Source organism: Hyperolius riggenbachi, chromosome 5 (genome assembly GCF_040937935.1).
Source record: "Hyperolius riggenbachi isolate aHypRig1 chromosome 5, aHypRig1.pri, whole genome shotgun sequence".
NCBI lineage: Eukaryota > Metazoa > Chordata > Amphibia > Anura > Hyperoliidae > Hyperolius > Hyperolius riggenbachi.
Window position 1 is genome coordinate 104,254,516 of NC_090650.1, and position 19,663 is coordinate 104,274,178.

The 19,663-nt window shown below is 42.9% G+C and overlaps 2 protein-coding genes across 2 annotated transcripts in view; one reads left to right on the forward strand and one right to left on the reverse strand.

The window, feature by feature from the left end:
• Nucleotides 1-8,045, reverse strand: part of HACL1 (2-hydroxyacyl-CoA lyase 1) — an 80,561-nt gene extending 72,516 nt beyond the window's left edge. Inside the window, exons 1-3 of the mRNA XM_068236086.1 lie at nt 7,860-8,045; nt 1,300-1,404; nt 1,005-1,045 (exon numbers count right to left, since the gene is read on the reverse strand). Of these exons, the coding sequence (XP_068092187.1) occupies nt 1,005-1,045; nt 1,300-1,404; nt 7,860-8,018 (305 nt within the window). The 5' untranslated portion in view covers nt 8,019-8,045. The remainder of the gene's footprint in view (nt 1-1,004; nt 1,046-1,299; nt 1,405-7,859) is intronic.
• Nucleotides 8,046-8,111: 66 nt separating this feature from the next.
• BTD (biotinidase) overlaps nt 8,112-19,663 on the forward strand; it is a 64,691-nt gene continuing 53,139 nt past the window's right edge. Inside the window, exons 1-2 of the mRNA XM_068236087.1 lie at nt 8,112-8,183; nt 15,143-15,297. Coding sequence (XP_068092188.1) covers nt 15,287-15,297 — 11 coding nt within the window. The 5' untranslated portion in view covers nt 8,112-8,183; nt 15,143-15,286. The remainder of the gene's footprint in view (nt 8,184-15,142; nt 15,298-19,663) is intronic.

Below are 19,663 nucleotides of genomic sequence, written 5' to 3' on the forward strand. Positions count from 1 at the left end.
TATTTTTTGGGTCCGGATCTCCGGCCCACGCACCCGGACCGGAGCCGGACCGGAGCCTGACAGCACCATCCGGAACACAGAAACCAATGGGAAACGGAAGGCACAGAACACACGGCCTACAAAAACCTGACATTCTACCCCACTTCCTATGCGTATCCAAGCGGCCATTTCGGATGGGGACACATGGGCCAAGCATGTCTGGAGTGGAGCAGCAGTGACAGACATGCTGGAGCTGTTTGGCAGAATGTCGGAGGTGGAGGTGAGGCCTACAGCGGAGGAACCTGATTCTACAGGTGCACCTTCTGCTGACCCCAACATTTTTTTTTTTTTAATTTTGCTATTTTTTGCCCACGGATCCGGATGGCAGCCTGATGCATGCCTGATACAAACGGACCGGATCCGGATCGGAACCGTACGGTTCTGATCAGGATCAGGTCAGGATCCGGTCCGTTTACTTGCCAAAACGCAAGTGTGAACGGGGCCTTAGATTGTTGTCATGTTATAACCCCTGACTCCATGCTTATTTCTTATTATTTTCCCTGCCATAGAAAATGTGACTCAACTATGTTTTTTCTTTATGTTCTGAACTTTATTTGTACATGTGGGCTGTGTTTACAAAAAAAATAAAATACAAAAAACTGATACAGATACCAATAAATGGCAGTAAGTGTTTTTTTTTTTTTTTGTGTGTCCTCTTTAGTTTCCCAGAAGACGATAAAAGGCCCAATCCAATTCACATTTTCCCCTAAGTTTTCTGTTTAAAATAAATTCTTAGCACTCTACAATTGAAAATACCAAAAAGTAGGTGAAAAAAGTTGTGTCAAAATTATTCCGAGTATTTTCTTGCTTGCTGGCAGCTTAAAGGGCGCTTTACTTACAAGATGTGAAAATATCACATAGGAGAAAACTAGGAAAAGGTGAATTGGATCAGGCCCACAGACATTTTTACATTCATACAGTATGTAGGTATTGAAAATTATGGAATGGTCACAGTTTAGTCCTACCTGCCCGTAAGGTATCCCACAGCTGAGGCAGCATAGCATGCCTAAAAGAAAAAACACCATATAAAACAATTACTTGTGGGTCTAAACTTTATAAGGAATTGATAAGACAACACCAATGAAACATGTCTGTGGGCACCTATGACATAAAAAGACTGGTACATACAAGTAATCCTGCTCTGGGATATTATGAGACTCACTGGTCCTGAGTAGGGCATCCTGCTCTGTAACTTTATTGATCCAACAAGGGGATTTTTGTCTTACATAAAACAAATATAAATGCTAATGCAATACTCACAGCTTGCTCATTTCTCATGCCAATATACTTTATTCCAGCTGCTTGGGCAGCAACAGCTACTTCAACGATTGGAAACCCCACAATGCCAAACATGTACTTCACATTCTGTAACAAAAAAAAACATAAACAATGACATCATCTGACTGTTGATGGACTTTAATACAGCTTCAGCAATTGTAAGTAGAAGAGGCAATTTTTTTTCTCTACAAAACTTTTTAAACATAGCCATGCAATGGCAGCTCCCTGTACAGCTGCACTCTAATTTGGGAGTACTTATGTCTTGTTTTTTTTTATACAAATTACCACCCAGTGTACAGAGGAAAGCTTTGTTTACACCAGGGCTGTGGAGTCGGAGTCGAGGAGTCGGGGCAATTTTGGGCACACGGAGCCGGAGTTGGAGTCGTTGATTTCATAAACTGAGGAGTCAGAGTCAGATGATTTTTGTACAAAATCCACAGCCCTGTTAAGTATTAGACTAAGGAGTTGGAGTCTAGGAGTTGGAGCCATTTTGGGTACCCGAAGTCGGAGTTGGAGTCTGAGTCATGGTTTCATAAACTGAGGAGTCGGAGTCGGAAGATTTTTCTACCGACTCCACAGCCCTGGTTTACACTACTATAATATAAATGGTTACTCAAACATTAGAAATTATATATATATGCCATATAATTTATCCAAGGAAGGTCTGCACGTGAAAAGGCCCACCAGTGGCCACCATATGGGGGGAGAGTCCGTCCTTTGCCTTTTCATGTGGACGTCTATGTAAGTGCATTAGCTTTTTATACAGGATTAAAGTATTACTTTTTTTACACTATGAGATACCTTTTCATTTGAAGTGTATTGCTTTGGATAGCTATACACTCAGTACATTTAAAGAGTAACTGTCTAGCATAAATCAAATATCAATTCTTTATTTTTATCTGGTAAACAAGTAATAAGGATGCTAACCAGGTAATCTAAAAGTTAAAATCACTATTACACATCGCTTCAGTGAGAAGGATAACATAAGCAAGAGCATTTAAAATCACAAAGCGCTTAGAAAAGCTCCTGTAGTGTGAGCAAGCCCTAATAGATGCCTTCACACTCTATATAGCATTTAATATATGATGAGGAAACAGACACACGTTGCTACTGTTTGCTGTATGTTCTTTATAATGTGGATTAAACAGAACTGGAACAATGTAACACAATGCAACACAAAGTTCCACAAATTGAAAGCAGGTTAGAAAGTTAAATAAAGAATGGCAATAATTAATGGACATGCTGTGCTTTTTATAATATCTCAGTGAGTAAGTTAAAAAACCCATGCACATATTCAATTACCCAAAATTACCAGGGCTTTCTACACCACTAAAGCGTCTTTCACACGGGAGGCTGAAGGTGGTGAATTCATCGCCTGTCAGCTACTCCAGCTACTCCCATACACTGGCTGGGTGCTAGCTAGTGCTAAGCACGGGCACTGGAGAGGCGGCTACTGTACTGAGCCAAATCTTTCAGGTGAAAGATTGTACCTTTTTTCTGTATTCACCACAATTCTGTATAATTTAATGTTTAAATAAACATTTGTTGGAAAAAAAAAAAAAAGTACAAGATTTCTTTGCAAGCTTTCAAAACTTCAAGTTTCTTTTTCAGGCACCGGATGGTTCAGGCCCAGTTCTGTATCATGTCTGAAGAAAAAATGTAAAGTTTCAAAAGCCTGCAAAGAAATCTTGTACAGTTACTCATTAAAGGGACCCTGAGCAGTAAATAAATGAAACTGTTACTTACCTGGGGCTTCCTCCAGCCCACCGTAGGCTGCGAGGTCCCCCGGCATCCTCCTGGCTCCTCTCCCAGTCCCACTGGTGGCTCAACTACTGGCAACTTTCGGGGTGAAGGTAGGCCGTTTCTTCCTGAAGGGGGACGCTCCACAACATCACGTCGGCTGCTACGCGTCATCGAGCTGGCCGGACCGGGAGATGAGCCAGGATGACGGCGAGTGACCTCAGGGCCTACGGTGGGCTGGAGGAAGCCCCAGGTAAGTACCTGTTTCGTATTTTTTTACTGCTCAGGGTCCCTTTAAAAGGTATCACCTAAACAACTTTTGTTGATACCGGACCACACGAAACAGGTGACTGTTCAGGAAAGATCACTGCACAGAGTGCTTGGGCTGGCTATCTGCTGACCAGTCCATTTGGCTCTGCGGGGGGAGGAGGGTGTCACCCTGCTGCATGATCTACAAAGAATAATAGCAGTGGTTGGGAGAGCAGGATACACACAGGGGGTCACTCAATGATGTAGGAAGCTTAGAACTTTCAAGATGTTCTGCAGCCTGACTCTTTTCTTCTAACCCCGGGGCATGAAGCAGGTCATTTCGGCATGTGCTCTAAACCCGCTCTGCGGTTGACCGGGCCACCACCATAGATATAATGTTATGTCTATGGCTACGCAGCAGTGTAATTCTGTGGCCGTTAATCACTGGACCCTAAATTACTTCTCTCCTTGAGTTACTACCACTCAGAGGGGGAAAAATTAAAGGGAACCTTAAAGAGGAACTTCAGCCTAAAGAAACGTACTGTCACTAAGTTACATTAGTTATGTTAATTAAAATAGATAGGTAATATAATCTCTTATCCACCCTGTTTTAAAAGAACAGGCAAATGTTTGATTTCATGAGGACAGCCATCTTTTTGGTTGAAAGGAGGTGACAGGAAGTATGAGACACAGTTCCAACTGTCCTGTGTGCTGATCACCCCTCCCAGTTGCTAGGCAACGTGAATAACAACATAGGAAATCCCATCATGCTTTGCACAGCATCAGGGAAAAAAAGCCTGGGCAGTTTTCTTTGATGGGTGGAGCTTAGCTAAAAATGCAGCTAAAAAAGATGCTTTGGTAAGAAAAACAAAGTTCTGATGCTGTGAAACTGTTAAAGAAACACCAAGCCTTTTTAGTTCTGCTGAGTAGATTTTTAGTCCGGAGGTTCACTTTAACTGAGAGGGATATGAATGTTTCCTTTTAAGCAATACCAGTTGCTTGGCAGTCCTGCTGATCTCTTTGTCTGCAGTAGTGGCTGAATCACACCCCTGAAACAAGCATGCAGCTAATCCAATCTGACTTCAGTCAGAGCACCTGACCTGCATGCTTGTTGAGGGGCTGTGGCTAAAAGTATTAGAGACACAGGATCAGCAGGAGAGTCAGGCAAGTGGTGTTATTTGAAAAGGAAAAATCCATATCCATACGTTTCCTTTAATTAACGCCGCCCGGAATTGTGCGCCATCATCCAGCTCACCCCGCCCCAAAATGACTGCTCAGCATTACTGAGGCCTCTTTTCCATGGATGGCTGAACCACTCGTTTCGGCCACAAGCCAATGAAGCAGGTCATCGCCTTGCACACATGCTTGGTTCAAATAATTGAATGCAATAACTCAATAATCATAATTCCACATAGCAAAATTCAATTGTGAATGTGCAGCATGTGGAAAAAGCAGAACGCTGTCTGTCTGTCTGATTTTTTACTGTAGAGAGAATGGAACTCAGACAAAGCAAACCAGCATTCTCCTGCGCCCCCAATTCTCGAGCGGCCCATTGATGACTGTCATTGTATCTGCAGCAGTGCAGTGTTCTCCCCAGTCTCTTTTAGCCGGGTGCTCCACCCAGCTAGTTTTGGTGAGCACCCGTCTGTCATCGGCTCTCCTCCTCTTATTCTGTAAGCAGAGTTGTGCAGAAAAGCGCCAGCCCTGCATTCTCTCATCTTGCCCCACCCGCCTACTTTTTCATGCCACCCATCTGGAAAAAAATTCTGAGAAGAACACTTCAGTGCATGTTCCAAATAAGTTTGCTCCCTGCCTTAAGCTAAGTACACACATGCAATGGTTATCGCCCATCAGGGATCAAGAATAGAACTTTCAGGCAACAAGTCAGGGACTGATGCTGTGCAGATGCATTGCTAGCCTTCAGGCTAGCAATGCATTCTGTAGTGATGGAGGGGGATAAAGGTCTACCAAAAAACAGGCTAGCACCTCTCCAATCCCTTCTAAATTCAGCACCCGCCTCATTCACCTTTCCACACGCTCTTCCGATCAGGGCTGTGGAGTCGGAGTCGGAGTCGTGGAGTCGGAGTCGTGCAATTTTGGGTGCCTGGAGTCGGAGTCGGAGTCGGGAAAAAATGCACCGACTCCGACTCCTAATGAATTTGTAACTGTAATTAAAATAGAAAATATGATAAAATGTTCTATTTCTCGGATAATAGTCATTAAAAATAATGTATATATACAGTATACATACAGTAATAGCTGTGCTTAGTCCACAAAAATGAAATAAACCAATCAAAATTAGTTACTTGTGCTGCTTCAATAAAGCAGTCCCCGTATTTTTAAGGTCAGATATACATATCGGATTGTGACTGTATATATGATGTGTACACAGGAATCTCTTATATATACTAAATAACATCTATGCTGTAAGAATAAAGCCTGATGTGTAGCTGTGTCACTAATAGAGATGGTCAACGAGATGGAAATAATTCTGCATTGATGCTGATTTATGCAAATGTATGCACTCCCTTTGCTGATGAAATCAAATAATGTGATATGTTATTAAAATTTGGTTTGGTGACTACAAATTAAAGGGTAACTGAGACGGATGAAAAGTAAAGTTTTATACATACCTGGGGCTTCCTCCAGCCCCCTTCAGGCTAATCAGTCCCTCGCTGTCCTCCACCACCCGGATCTTCTGCTATGAGTCCTGGTAATTCAGCCAGTCAGCGCTGTCCGGCCGCATGCCGCTCCCACAGCCAGGAACATTCTGCACCTGCGCAATAGTGCTGCACGGGTGTAGTATGCTCCTGGCGGCGGAGTGTGTGCATGTGCACTACACCAGACTGGCTCAAGTACCTGGACTCATAGCAGAAGATCCAGGTGGTGGAGGAGGACAACGAGGGACTGATTATCCTGAAGGCGGCTGGAGGAAGCCCCAGGTATGTATAAAACTTTAATTTCATCTGTCTCAGGTTTACTTTGTTACACAGTAGTACTATACTCTACATATGCACTCCCCACAGAGCTGCAGGGAATCCACTGAGAATGCTGTGCACATTGAACACAGAGGTGTTGTCTGTTTACAATCTCCTCATTCCCCTGCAGAGTACCTGCACATCATTCTTACATGTACCCACACTTACATTGCCTAGGGCCTGATAGATGTTCTTTGTTCCGGTTTGTACCTTTTACAAGTACTCTTACCAAGGACTAGTTTTAGTCTAAAGAGAATAAATATGGTAGTCTACATATCCTTCTCACTTCAGTTGTCTTGTAAAATTCCTAAGCGTTGGCAGTTAAGAGACGAATTTCATGTTACATACGTTTAATCAACAAAATTGTAATATGCAAATTAGAGGAGTCGGAGTCGTGGAGTCGGAGTCGGAGTCGGTGGAATCCTAAACTGAGGAGTCGGAGTCGGAGTCGGTGGATTTTTGGACCGACTCCACAGCCCTGCTTCCGATGCAGCCCCACTGTGCCATTCTCTCCACTGGTTACCCATTACCCAGAGGATCCAGTTCAAACTCCTGACTCTAACATACAAAGCCCTCCATGAGTTGTGCCCTCCATACATCTCATCACTAATCTCAAGATATTGTCCCTCGTGCAACCTCCGCTCCTCCCAAGAAATTCTCCTGGCCTCTAAGCTGATCACCTCCTCTCATGCTCGCATCCAAGACTTTACACGAGCATCATCCCTTATCTGGAACTCTCTTCCACAGCCTGTACGTCATGCTCCAAACCTGGACATCTTCAAACGCACTCTTAAAACACACCTTTTCAGACAAGCTTATAACATTCTATAGCCCTTATTTACTTATCTGTCACAATGTAATCAGAGGCAAAGGGTCACTGCCTCATCCATCCTCCACCCCCTTACGTAGAGTGTCCCCCACTACCCATTAGATTGTAAGCTTGCAAGAGTAGGGTCATCCTCCTAATGTTTACTGTTTTTGTAACAATATTTGTGCTGCTTGGAACTCTGCCGTACATTTGTTAGTTGTATCTATGTTCCCCTTGTTGTATTATTCTGCTGTGTAAAGCACTGCGGAATATGTTGGCGCTATATAAATAAAAAATAATAGTAATAATAATAATAATAATAATGGCACATGACAAAGCAGGCGGGGAGCAAAAATAACATTGTGATCAGTCATGCTTGGGTGATGTTAAGGCTCAAACATGTTGGATTCTTGAACGATGTTAGGCATATGCTGTACACACACCAGATATGCAAACAATCATTGGTCGATGATCAACTTTTATTTAATGTGTGAACTCTAATGGCTACACTGTTTTCAGCATAATGTAACTGTGTTATGGGGCTTTCAAGTTGTTCTCCAGCAGCTAAGTAGTAAATAATGCAGCTAAGTCAGGTTCCTATGTTTTTAGCATATGGTACTCATATGTTACATCAGTGTTACAGGGACTTTCAAACTGTTCTGCAGCAGCAGTGTCTGCAGCTAGCTTGTAGGCAGTGTTCCCACTATGGGGTACTCATCTCTGTAACCAGGATGTGATATGAATGAAAGGACAATATATAGTCTTACTTGTGCAACCAAGGCTTGTGCAATGATCTCTGCCCCGGTGACAGGCTCCTGGGATGCCCCCTCAGATGCCATGCTGCTTGCAGGACGAGTGAACTGAACTCTGCACCTTCCCCTGTGTCTGCTGGCAACGTCCTCCATGCAGATATTCCCCGCCCACATCTTCTGGAACTAGGAAGAAGGAGTGTTATTATGTAGCATCTACCAATAAGATGTAAGAACTGAGCTATCTCGTGTCTATGTCGGAGGTCATACGGCAGAGGGCGGAGTGGAGTCCAACGTCCATGCCCATTGCCCAGCCAGCAGTGTGTCAGGGGTGACTATCTGGTATGTGGTGTGAGCTAGCTAGTCTATATGATTATGTGTACCTCGGTCACTGCTCTGACTGACTGGTTCCACTGTATCTTATGTATCCTGCCGCTGTGCTCGCCACCGTGTGCTATTGCTTGGCGCTTCTGCCTGGGGCTATCAGTGTGTTCTGCAGCTGAGAGTTGTGCAAAGCGCTGCTGTCCTCACCATGGAGTATAAGGACTTTCAAGATGCTGTACAGTTGCCTGGTACCAGTGTTCACAGCATGGAGTACTGCTTGGTGAGATAAAGTTATAAGATGTTCAACAGCAGCTCGGAATTGCTGTCCACGAAGTACTGTTGTTCTCACCTAGTTGTGCTTTTGTTTTAAGATATTCTGCAGCAGGTTAGCGTTGCTACTTGTAAGTCAGAATCTAGTATTTTCATCATGCATTTCCTCCAACAGTATCACGTTAGCCAGTACAGTACCTTTTTTTTTTTTTTTTATTGGTTTGTGTGTACTCATGATAGTATTTCATGGACTGTGCCCCCTGGCAGCGGGTGTGTACTCTGTCCTCCAGCGCCCAAGGCAGAGATGCTAACGTGCACCCTTTCTCCCACAGCCATCAGACTAGGGGTGTCAATCTCAAATACAAAGTGGGCCAAAATTGAACACTGGGACCTAGCCGTGGGCCACGCTCAATGTCTACTGGCCACCTTATAAAGTTTCCTGTTGTCTAATGGTCCCCCTGCCATCCCTATACAGTTCCCTGGTGTCTAGTTATCCTACCTATACAGTTCCCTTGTGTCTAGTGGCCCCCACCCTCCCCTATACAGTTCCCTAGTGTTTAATGCTTTCCCCAACTTCCCCCAAATGGCTTCCCTGGTGTTCTAGGGCTTCACCTCCAGTATAGCTTCCCTGGTGGTCTAGAGTGGGCCAAACATAATGCAAAGTGGGGAAACAAATTTAATGGCTCTGAGGGCCAGATTTGGCCCAAAGGTCAGAGTTTGACATTCATGAGCTAGACATACACTTAGATTGCCTGCTGATGTTGCAAAAATCAGTGCTGCTTTGGTTGTTTTCTGTTCTTCCCAGCAACTGCATGCTCTGTGCTTCCATACCTCCAGCTTCTAATTATGTGACATGCATCTGGAGCCAGAGATATGAAGCATAGAGCGTGTGGCTGTCGGAAAGATTAGAGCACTCTGGAGACCTGAAGCAGCACTGGAGCACCTTATGTGATTGAATTTGACACCCCTGCTCTATGCCATCCAGAGCCTTCCCTATGCTAAAGAGCACTATGAAGCAGGAGCCTGGCTGTACTCTCCCTGCGCAAGTGCGATCACGCAGACGCAGAAGATGCTGACCTGGCGAAGTCAGCATCTACAGCGGAGTGGACCCGGGCCAATGGCTGGGAGCAAGCTGCGGCGAGGGCACAGGACGGCTGCCAGGGGCTGCAGGATGCCCCAGGCCTCTGGTTCTCTTTAAGGTTTGCTTTAAAGTGTACCTGAGATAAGTTAAAAGAAGAAATGTATACATAACTGGGGCTTCCTTCAGCCCCCTTCAGGCTAATCCAGCCGCTATCCTCCTACACCGCCTGCATCCTCCGCTATGAGTCCCAGTAATTCAGGCAGTCGGTGCAGGTGCAGTCCTACTGCGTGCGCTTCCCTATCGCGCTCCCATGGCTGGGAGCATTCTGTACCTGCGCAGTAGTACTAGTATGCAGTAGTATGCATTCCCTTGTAAGACGTGCTGCTCTGAAAGCAGTAGACCTGCAGGACTGTATACATCACATAAACAATTCAGAACTATGTACAGAAAACAGGCATTGCTGTCTTAATATATCTTAATTGGTGCCATCTTGCATCACTAGGTTTACAGATACTGATGGCTTCCATGTGCTGGTGCCATAGAGTTCTAAAGCAGTTTCATGGTTGACAGGTATTCTAGTTATACAGGTGGTTAACTATTTTGCTCATACTGTATGGTATACTCTTGACTGGAGTTACCAAGGCCCAGTAAAGTATATTACTTTTATTACCATTGTTCATGTAGTATAAAGTGCTAAGTCACATTCTAGTACAGAGATGATGGGTAAGGGTGGTCAATGAGCTGCAAATCCTTCCTAAATTGATATAGGAATATGCAGATATTGTATCCAAATGTATTTAGCTTGAAAATGAACCAATGACATTTCACATTGGCAGAATGTGGCTCATTTTTCAAGCTGCATAAATTTGCATGCAAGATCTGCATAATCCTGTATCAACTCAGAACTGTTTGCAGCTCACTTGACCATCCCTAATGATGGGTGCAGTCAGAATATGGGTACAGAAGTGTATATTAAATAACAATTCATTTATTTATTTATTGTATTTGTAAAGCGCCAACATATTAAGGAGCACTGACAATGTGAGACTAAGTTATAAAGTTGGGTTCCTTGAAAACTGGACTAAAAGTGGAGCTGTTTCTCAGAACAATCAATCGGAATTCTTCTTCAGCAGAAACCCGATTGGGTGTTATAGAACAGTGTTCTTCCCATGCTCTTTTAGCCAGGTGCTCCACCCGGCTAGTTTTTGTGAGCGCCTGGCTGTCATCGGCTCACCACCTCCCCTGCTGTAAGCAGAGTTGTGCAGAGAAGCGCCACCCGGCTAGAAAAAAATTCTGCAGAGGATACTGTAGAATATTGTCTTCTTCCCCTGATCAGTTGCTTTTCTATAGTGCCTGCTAGACTTTACATAGAACACAGCAGTGTACTGAGTACAGCTGCCAGCTGGAGCAAGCTCAAAGGACAACTGTAATGAGAGGAACATGAAGGCTGCCATATTTGTTTCCTTTTAAAAAATACCAGTTGCCTGGCTATCCTGCTGATCCTCTGCTTCTAATAATTTTAGCCATAGACCCTAAACAAGCATGCAGCAGATCAGGTGTTTCTGACATTATTATCAGATCTGACAAGATTAGCTGCATGCTTGTTTCTGGTGTTACTCAGACACTACCACAGCCAAATAGGTCAGCAGGGCTGCCAGGCAACTGGTATTGTTTAAAAGGTAATAAATATGGGAGTCTCAATATCCATCTCATTACAGTTGTTCTTTAATATTTATAAACGCACGTGCCAAATGGCTTTGTCTATTTTGGAAGACTAACAGCAGACATTAGCATTGGATTAAACTTAAAGAGAACCCGAAACCAAGTATTAAACTTCATCCCAATCAGTAGCTGATACCCCCTTTCCCATGAGAAAGCTTTTCCTTTTCACAAACGGATCATCAAGGGGCTCTGTATGGCCGATATTGTGGTGAAACCCCTCCCACAGTGTGATGTTAGCACCAGGCTGTTTGGAGATATATGTCCATTAGTGGTCTCAATTGATCATTTACGATCGTTCATATGAAGAATTGTTTGTAATCGATCGTTCGGCAAATTGTATCATTAGTGGCCACGTTAAATGTGCTCATAATCCCTAAAGACGTCTGTAGAACTTGACCTGTGCTGTGGAGTGGCTGTTTGAAACTAAATGTGTGTTGGAACTTACTGGCTAGATATTATTATCAGTTGTATAGACCTTTTTGATGGCTGTAGAGATGTGTGTAGTTTACAGCATTCAGCTTACCTACTTCCTCTTCTTACTGCATCCTGAAGTAGTTATCCTGCCTGCACCTGTCCTAAAAGAGTCTGCAGATGTCAGCGCCATTTGTAGTGTTCATTTTTTTATATAATTGAATAACCCAATATCCTTGTACAGTGTCGGACTGGGAGCTCGAAAAGCTGAGGAAATCCACTTGCTGGCCAAGCAGCAGTAATTGGGTGTTGCTGCTCACTGTAAAGACTTGCTGCAGGTTTCTATTGGGAGTGATAACACAGGGTTACTGCTGCTTGGCCAGTAGGTGGATTTCCTCAGTTTTTCCACCTACCTGTCTGACACTGTCCTTGCATTCTTAGATTTAAATGTAGTTCTCCCAGGTGAGAAGGGAGAAAGGGGTGAAAGGGCCATGCTGCTGGTCTCCACTTCTCCCAATCAGGCAGTGGGAAGGGGTGTAATAGTGTAGCCACAAAACAAACTACCAGTAAGTGGTCTGTGGAGAGGAGTGGTGTTGCCACTTGCCAGAGGGGGAGTAGTTTGGATGGTGTGGCTCTACTGATTCTGCTAAGGATCCACACTGTCCTTTAAATCAAAGTGGGAATAGTGATGGCATTGTTTACATCAGATTACAGCTCTGTCAGACTCAAAGTACCAGAGCTGCAGCCAGTAGGCAAAAGCAGTGTTAGGGAGTATTGCCCAAGGTCTTCTTACTGAATAGTTGCTGGCTTACCAAACAGGAAGAGCTGAGATTCGAACCCCGGGCTCCTGTGTCAGAGGCAGAGCCCTTAATCATTACACTATCCTGCCACTATTGTTAATTTGCTATTATAAAGCAATCAGGAAGGGGGCAAGAACTTTAATAACAATTCTACCTTGAAAAGGACTTTAAGCTGGCAGTACATGATAAAATTCTGCAGAACTAATGATTTGATATGATCAAATTTCTAATAAGAAAAATAATTGCAATGTATTCTTAATCCACATTGAATAATATTTTGTTGTTTTTCTTTAAAGAAATAATCAGTGGTTTTAGATAAGTCATTTAGATCCTAGGTTCTCAACGTGTGGTACGCGTACCCCAGGGAGTACTTCTGATGGTTCCAGGGGGTACTCGGGCTTGATATATTTAACCTAATATAACAAATTTATAGTTTTAGAAAATAAAAATAAATCTAATTTAAACACCAAATTAGTGTTTTAGCTAGCTAAAAGCAATAGTAAATGCTTGGAAATTGTTTAGAACCAATTATCATGTACTACGATTAAGTATATATTTGTCAAGGGGTACTTGCAATCATTTTTACTATGCTAGGGGGTACTTGGTAAGTACATGGCTTTAAAAGGGGTACAAACCAATAAAATGTTGAGAAACACTGATTTAGATGACTGGGTAGCAGCAGTCTTTTATATTAGATCAAATCATTAAACTGATGAAGAGCAGTGTGTTCCGCTCAGCCCATAAGGGACAGCAATACCTCCACACTCTGTGACCTCCACAAACTAATTAACAGTAGATTAAAAAAAAAAGTAAAACCACGGCAGATTTTTATTCAAGCGCATGACTAAAAACATACTTCCATTAAAAGACATACATGAAAATCATATGTACAGGTTTTAATAATAGTTTTGAGCAACAACAAAAAAAAAAGACAAAAAGAAAAACTTTAAGGGCTGGTGCACACCGAGCGGCTTTTTGGGCGTTTTCAGATCCGCTTGCGGCTGCGGATCTGCTTGGTCAATGTATCTCAATGGGGTGGTGCACACCAGAGCGGCAGGCGTTTTGCAGAAACGAAAAATGCCTGGGTGAGGCATTTTTTGGATTTCGGATGCGTTTCTGCCTCCAATGTTAAGTATAGGAAAAACGCAAAACGCCCCAAAACCGCGCTATCAAAATGACACTAAGCGGTTCAAAAAACGCTAGCGTTTTGCGGATCTGCTTGCGGTTTTTGGTGTGCACCAGCCCTATAGGAGCTTTTCAACTTAAAGGTTCTATTTTAGCTTTGTGTGCCTTCTTCAGACAAGTCCAATATAGTTGTTGTTTCTGGTGCCATAAATATCCATTTGCAAAGCCGTAAAATGAACACCACTGTTTATACCAGGGGTCTCAAACTCGCGGGCCATTTGCGGCCCTCAATACAACATTTTGTGGCCCTCGCTGGCAAAAGCTTCCTTATAGTTTGCTTCAGTGCTCCCAAGTAATCCGCCGCATCCCCACCGCTAAACGAGGGCTGCAGAACACCCAAATCTCCCGGGGGGCAATCCGCCGGCATTTCCTGGAAGGGGCAGAGCTTTCAGCTTTAGCTCTGCCCCTCCTGACGTCAATCGCCGCCTCTACCCGCCCCTCTCTGTGAAGGAAGAGTGAGAGGGGCGGGCAGAGGCGGCGATGCGCCGCGATTGTGAAATTCCTTATGCGGCCCAGCCTCATCCTGACTTTGCCTCCTGCGGCCCCCAGGTAAATTGAGTTTGAGACCCCTGGTTTATACAAATGTATTAGTACACATGCAGTTCGAAAATAACATTTACTTAAACATTTTCAGCTAAACTTTTTTTAAGCCAGGAATCCTTTGAAAGGGGAAAACCCCTTTAAAGAATTGCATAAATCCATTTATAAGGCCATGCCTATGCCATATTTAAAGTGCACCTGAGATGAATGTAGCAAAAGGATTTATACTTACCTAGTGCTTCTTCCAGCCCCTGTAGTCCGTCAGCTCCCTTGATGTCTTTCTGGCTCCCCCCGTTTTTGTCTCGCTCAGCCCCGGTAAAGTCCGCAACCTAGCTCTTTGTGGACTACTGCGCATGCATGGTCCTGGCCACGTACCATCAAAATCCGCTCCTGTGGATGGGCACGTTCTGTGCATGTGCAGTTCGTAAGACTTTGTAACTGTGCTTACATAGAATGCTCCCGTCCAATGACCGAGGAGGCTCGCTGCCTTGAACAATGCATGTGCAGGTGCCTGCAACACAGCTGGATTGCTGACTTCACAGCAGAATAGCAGCCCGGAAGGATATTGAGGAAGCTGATAGACTACGGGTGCTGGAGGAAGCCCCAAGCAACTAAAAATACATTTGCTCTCTTCATCTCAGGTTTACGTTAATGAGAATCAATTATTTGTGGAGTGAGACTGACTCCTTGGTCACAAATTGTGCCCACCTCTTTCTCCCCAATTAAGCTTCTTTTACTAATCAACTAGACTGGTGCCTCCTTACCCACATTACTAGGGGCGGAGCTGTTGACGGTTGGCTGGTGGGAACAGATTTGTGATGGAGGAAGGAGTAAGTACAATTTCTGACTCAGGCCAGAGTCTCACTCCATATACCAGACACAGGATCACTTCACTTGAAGATGTATGTTTTGCCATGTGCCATGATTTACAGGTCCACTATTTCATTGTTATCCATGTATTGCTGCAGGTGGCTGTATTTGGAGTCCCCGTTAGCTCTCAAGTCACTTGCAAGCTTGTCCTTGATGCCAGGATTCATCATATGTGTCCCCCTTCCAGTGATGTATGACTTCAAGAATCTGAAAAACTGATTGTTGAGACGGAAAAACAAACAATGAGCCATAGGTGAAGTATTAAGATATACTTGACATGCACACAGCTACTGTATAATGTCATGCTGCTTGTTTAACAGAATGATCATCCTGGCAGATAACCGAGCCACCCACCTTGTGGTTTTGTGAGATATGTAGCAATGATACTGAGGGTTTCCCAGCACTACAGTGGAGGCAGCTAGAAGACTCCGTGTCCCATATGCAATTCACTTCATCTCCTGACTTTTCTCCTAGGAGATACATTTTCATTCTCTATTTAAAATAACTTTTCAGTACTCTGCAATTGAAAAAGTACCAAAAAGTAGGTGGAAAAGTACTATCAAAATTATTTTAAGAATGTTCTTGCTTGATGGTGGCTTGAAAGGCATTTTATTGACAAGCTTGAAAATATCACCTAGGAGAATACTCAGGAGAAAAAGTTAATTGCACAATGGGCCAGTGGGTCATGTGCAATTATTTTTTTTCCTGCGCTTTCTCCTAGGTGATACATGTTCATCTTTTCTTTAAAATATCTTTTTAGCACTTTGCAATAGAAAAAGTACCTCAAAGTAGGCGAAGATGTACTATCAAAATTATTTTAAGAATTGTCTTGCTTGCTGGTGGCTTCAAATGCTCTTTATTGAAATGAGCCCATATGCAATTAACTTTTTTTTCCTAAGTTTTTTCTCCTAGATCTTTTTTCACCTTATCAAAAAAATGCTCTTTAAGCCACCAGCAAGCAAGAAAATACTCAATAATTTTGACAGTACTTTTTCACCTGCTTTTCAGTACTTTTTCATTTGCAGAGTGCTGAAAAGTTATTTTAAACAGAGAATAAAAAAAATATCTAGCAGAAGAAACTTAGGTGAAAAGGTGAATTGCATATGGGCCAAGGTGGGAAAATGTCACCCGAGAGGGAACTTGGGAGAAAAAGTGAAATGCATAGGGGCCAAGGGCCCCTATGCAATTCACTTTTTCTCCTGAGTTTTCTCCTCTGAGATAATTTTTCATATTATTTTTAAAGTAGCTTTTCAGCACTTTTCAATTCAAATAGTGTCAAAGTTGGTGAAAAAGTATTATCAAAATTATTTTTAACATTTTCTTGCGTCATGGTGGTTTAGAATGCAATTTATTGACAAACTTGAAAATCTCGCCTAGGAAAAAACTCAGGAGTGTAATGAATAGTAGCGAGGCAGCTGCGGCGAACAGCGCTACCGCCGCAACTGCATCTGCCTCTCGGCCTGTGAATGTTCGTTTTCCCAGCCTGTATATCGCCCCCTATGCTGCTATTGCGACCTCCTGGCCGCAATAGCAGCATAGGGGGCGATATACAGGCTGGGAACGCGAACAATCACTCGCGTTCCCATCCCTGTCGGCCGGTGACGGCCAAACCGGAAGTGCTCGCCGGCGGGTCCTGGGACATCGGAGCGGAGCTGCGAGGGCATCGGTCGTCTGCAGGGGGCTGAGGGAAGCCCCAGGTGAGTTAATCTCGTTTTTTTTAAGTGACTTTGGGTTCACTTTAAGCACAGCAGGTTCATTCACAACTTGTCTGCTGTTGCGAATACTTCGTGTTAGCGCTCAGACCTTTGATAGCTATAATTTTAATTCATTGAATACTGTATTATTATCTGTGTATGACTCTGTCTCGTTCTGACTACTCCTTTGCTCAACGCTTTTGTACTTCTGCCCATCTGATCTAGTTGCCGACTCTGCCTGTTTATCTATCTGCCTTTGCCTCCTGATTCTGTACCTTATCTGTCTGTCTGTTGCCAACCTGATCTGTCTGACCACTCTACTCTCACCAGTGAGCCCTTGTCACTGGTGAGGAGCTCATTGTACTATAGCGCCCACCAGCTCCTCTGGTGAGGTGACTCTGATATCTATCAGTACTACTGTTGCACCAATCACCTACCTGTACTTTAGCTAGCACATCAGTTGTCTGTTATACTTGTATTATTGGTGATTCTGCAGATCACCATATAATCAGGTATACATCTGTAATATAGGTGATACTGCAGATCACCTCATAATCAGAACTCTGTTACTTGCTGACACCCATTGTTCCAAGGAGAAAACGTGAATTGAGTATGGCCCAAGGTGTCAAAATATCACCCATGGACCAGTATGGCTTGGATTAAGGTGGTTCATTCATGGACCCTGCTAATGACATAACACCTAATCATCTTCTGTAGTGTCAGAGGGATTGTGCATTGTCAGCTACTGTTCTAGGTACTAGGATAATTTACTTAAAGTAAAGGCCCATGCACACGTCGGATTTTCCCAAACGATGTGTCGTTTGAACGTTCCGTCGTTCAGTCATCCGCATGCCAAATCGGACGTGTGTACAGTCCGTCGTTCGTGTGATAAGACTGATTTTGTAGACCAGTCTTATCACCCGAACGACGGACTGTACACACGCCCGATTTGGCATGCGGACGACTGAACGACGGGACATTCAAACGACCCATCGTTCGAGAAAATCCGACGTGTGTATGGGCCTCAACACTAGTGATATGCTTTTTTTTTTCAGTTGAGATAGGAAATGTTTGGGAAGTGCTGCTAAGTATTGGTGTATACATCTGAATCTTTATCTCGCTGTTTACTGTTATCTAATCCCTTTCACAGTTTTCTGATGGCAGTCTGATGAAATTCTGATGGCAGACTCAGCCATGAGGGGAGGGGGGATTCCCTTCACAGTGCATCTTAACTCTATGTGTGCAGAGAGCTCAGTCAGAGACAGGCAAAGCTTTATCTCACAGAGAGCAGAGGAAATGTATCTTATGTCCAACATAAACATCTGTAATTGTGTGTGTGAAACCTGATATATGAAAACAAAAGCCTGTCAGGTAATCTGCTTCAATATTACACTGTTCTTAGCATGTCAGGTTGCAGAGATTCTTTCTTACAGATTCATACCTCTGCAAATGAGACATTCCAAACGTAGCTAAAATCTACACACAATGAATTAAAGCTTTTGCCTCTGATATTTAACATGAAAAGTAGGAAAATGTTTACACAGCTACTTAGACATTATTTGTACATTGTCATTTTAGAACTCATGGTTTGATAGAGTTCCTTTAAGATCGTAAGTTTAAGTTCTAAGCTTGACTAAATATGCAGATGAAAAATTATGGGAAGACTTAGCTTGGCTGTTCTTTTGCTGTTGACATCTCAGACTTATGAATAAAACGAGATTTAGGCAGAATACTTTACTTTGATGGAAATTATTGGAGTAATTGCTATAACAGAAGCAAAAAATAAACAATGTGCAGTGGTGTTTAGTCGTTTGAATATGGTCAATCGATACTGCTCATTTGCATTCATTGTCGGTGTCCTCAAATTCTTGCATGTTTATTATGTACTGTATACCCAAAGGGACATTTTCAGTTTGTATGTAAATATACAGGTAGATATTGTAATAGTGGCAAGAGCATTGCAGGCAGCCAGTAATGAAACTATTAACAGTGCGTTAAGTTATATCTGTATAGCTTTATAGGCTTGCTAGGCCCTTTAGAATGGCAGTAGGACTTGGAACATAAGTCTGGAGGGCGTGTACCCCTAACCTCAGTTATGGGATCACTTTATATCGTATTAAAGGGGGTGGTTCGGCCCCCCCCCCCCCCCAAAGCACTCCATGCTGAAGTCGATAGAGATAGTTGGTAAGTTTTGATAAGTTTTAAGTCCAGATTAGGAATTTTGCATTTGTTGGAAGAGATTGTTGCGGTTAGGCATCATAAATTGGTCAGTAGGGATTAGCATTAAATAAATATTGAGTGAACAATAACCAGATTAGTGCTTAATTAATATAGGTACAAAAAAAATCATCTGATTGATCACTCATGGAATTTAATATATGTGTACCGCATTGCAAAAGTAATTACCTGCTATTAGGCATAAACTGAATTTTTCCATAAACAGTATGGCCATAATATATAAAAGTGCATTGTGCAGTGCAAAAAAAAAGTGCTTACAGTGCTTACCGAATATAGTTAAAGCCCCCAGCATCTAGCGAACCATTCTGGCCTTACTGACCTAGGATAGTATAACTTATTACCAATGTGTCACACTATTAAAGGGAATCTGAAATGAAAATAAACCTATCATATAATGATTTGCATGTGTAGTACAGCTAAGAAATAAAACATTAGTAGCACATATGAGTCTAATATCGTTTCCAGTACAGAAAGAGTTAAGAAACTCCAGTTGTTATCTATGGAAAAGTGCTTTACTGATCTCTCAGACTTTCAAGGTCACAGAGAGCTGTGTATTTTGAAACTTTTATCTGAACTTTCTCTCACTGTATCTTTTTTATTTTATTTTTTTTCTGCAGAGGAAAGCTAAAAAGTTCATTAGCCTGCTCTGTGAAATCATTTAGAATGCTGAGTGTTAAGTGTAAACTA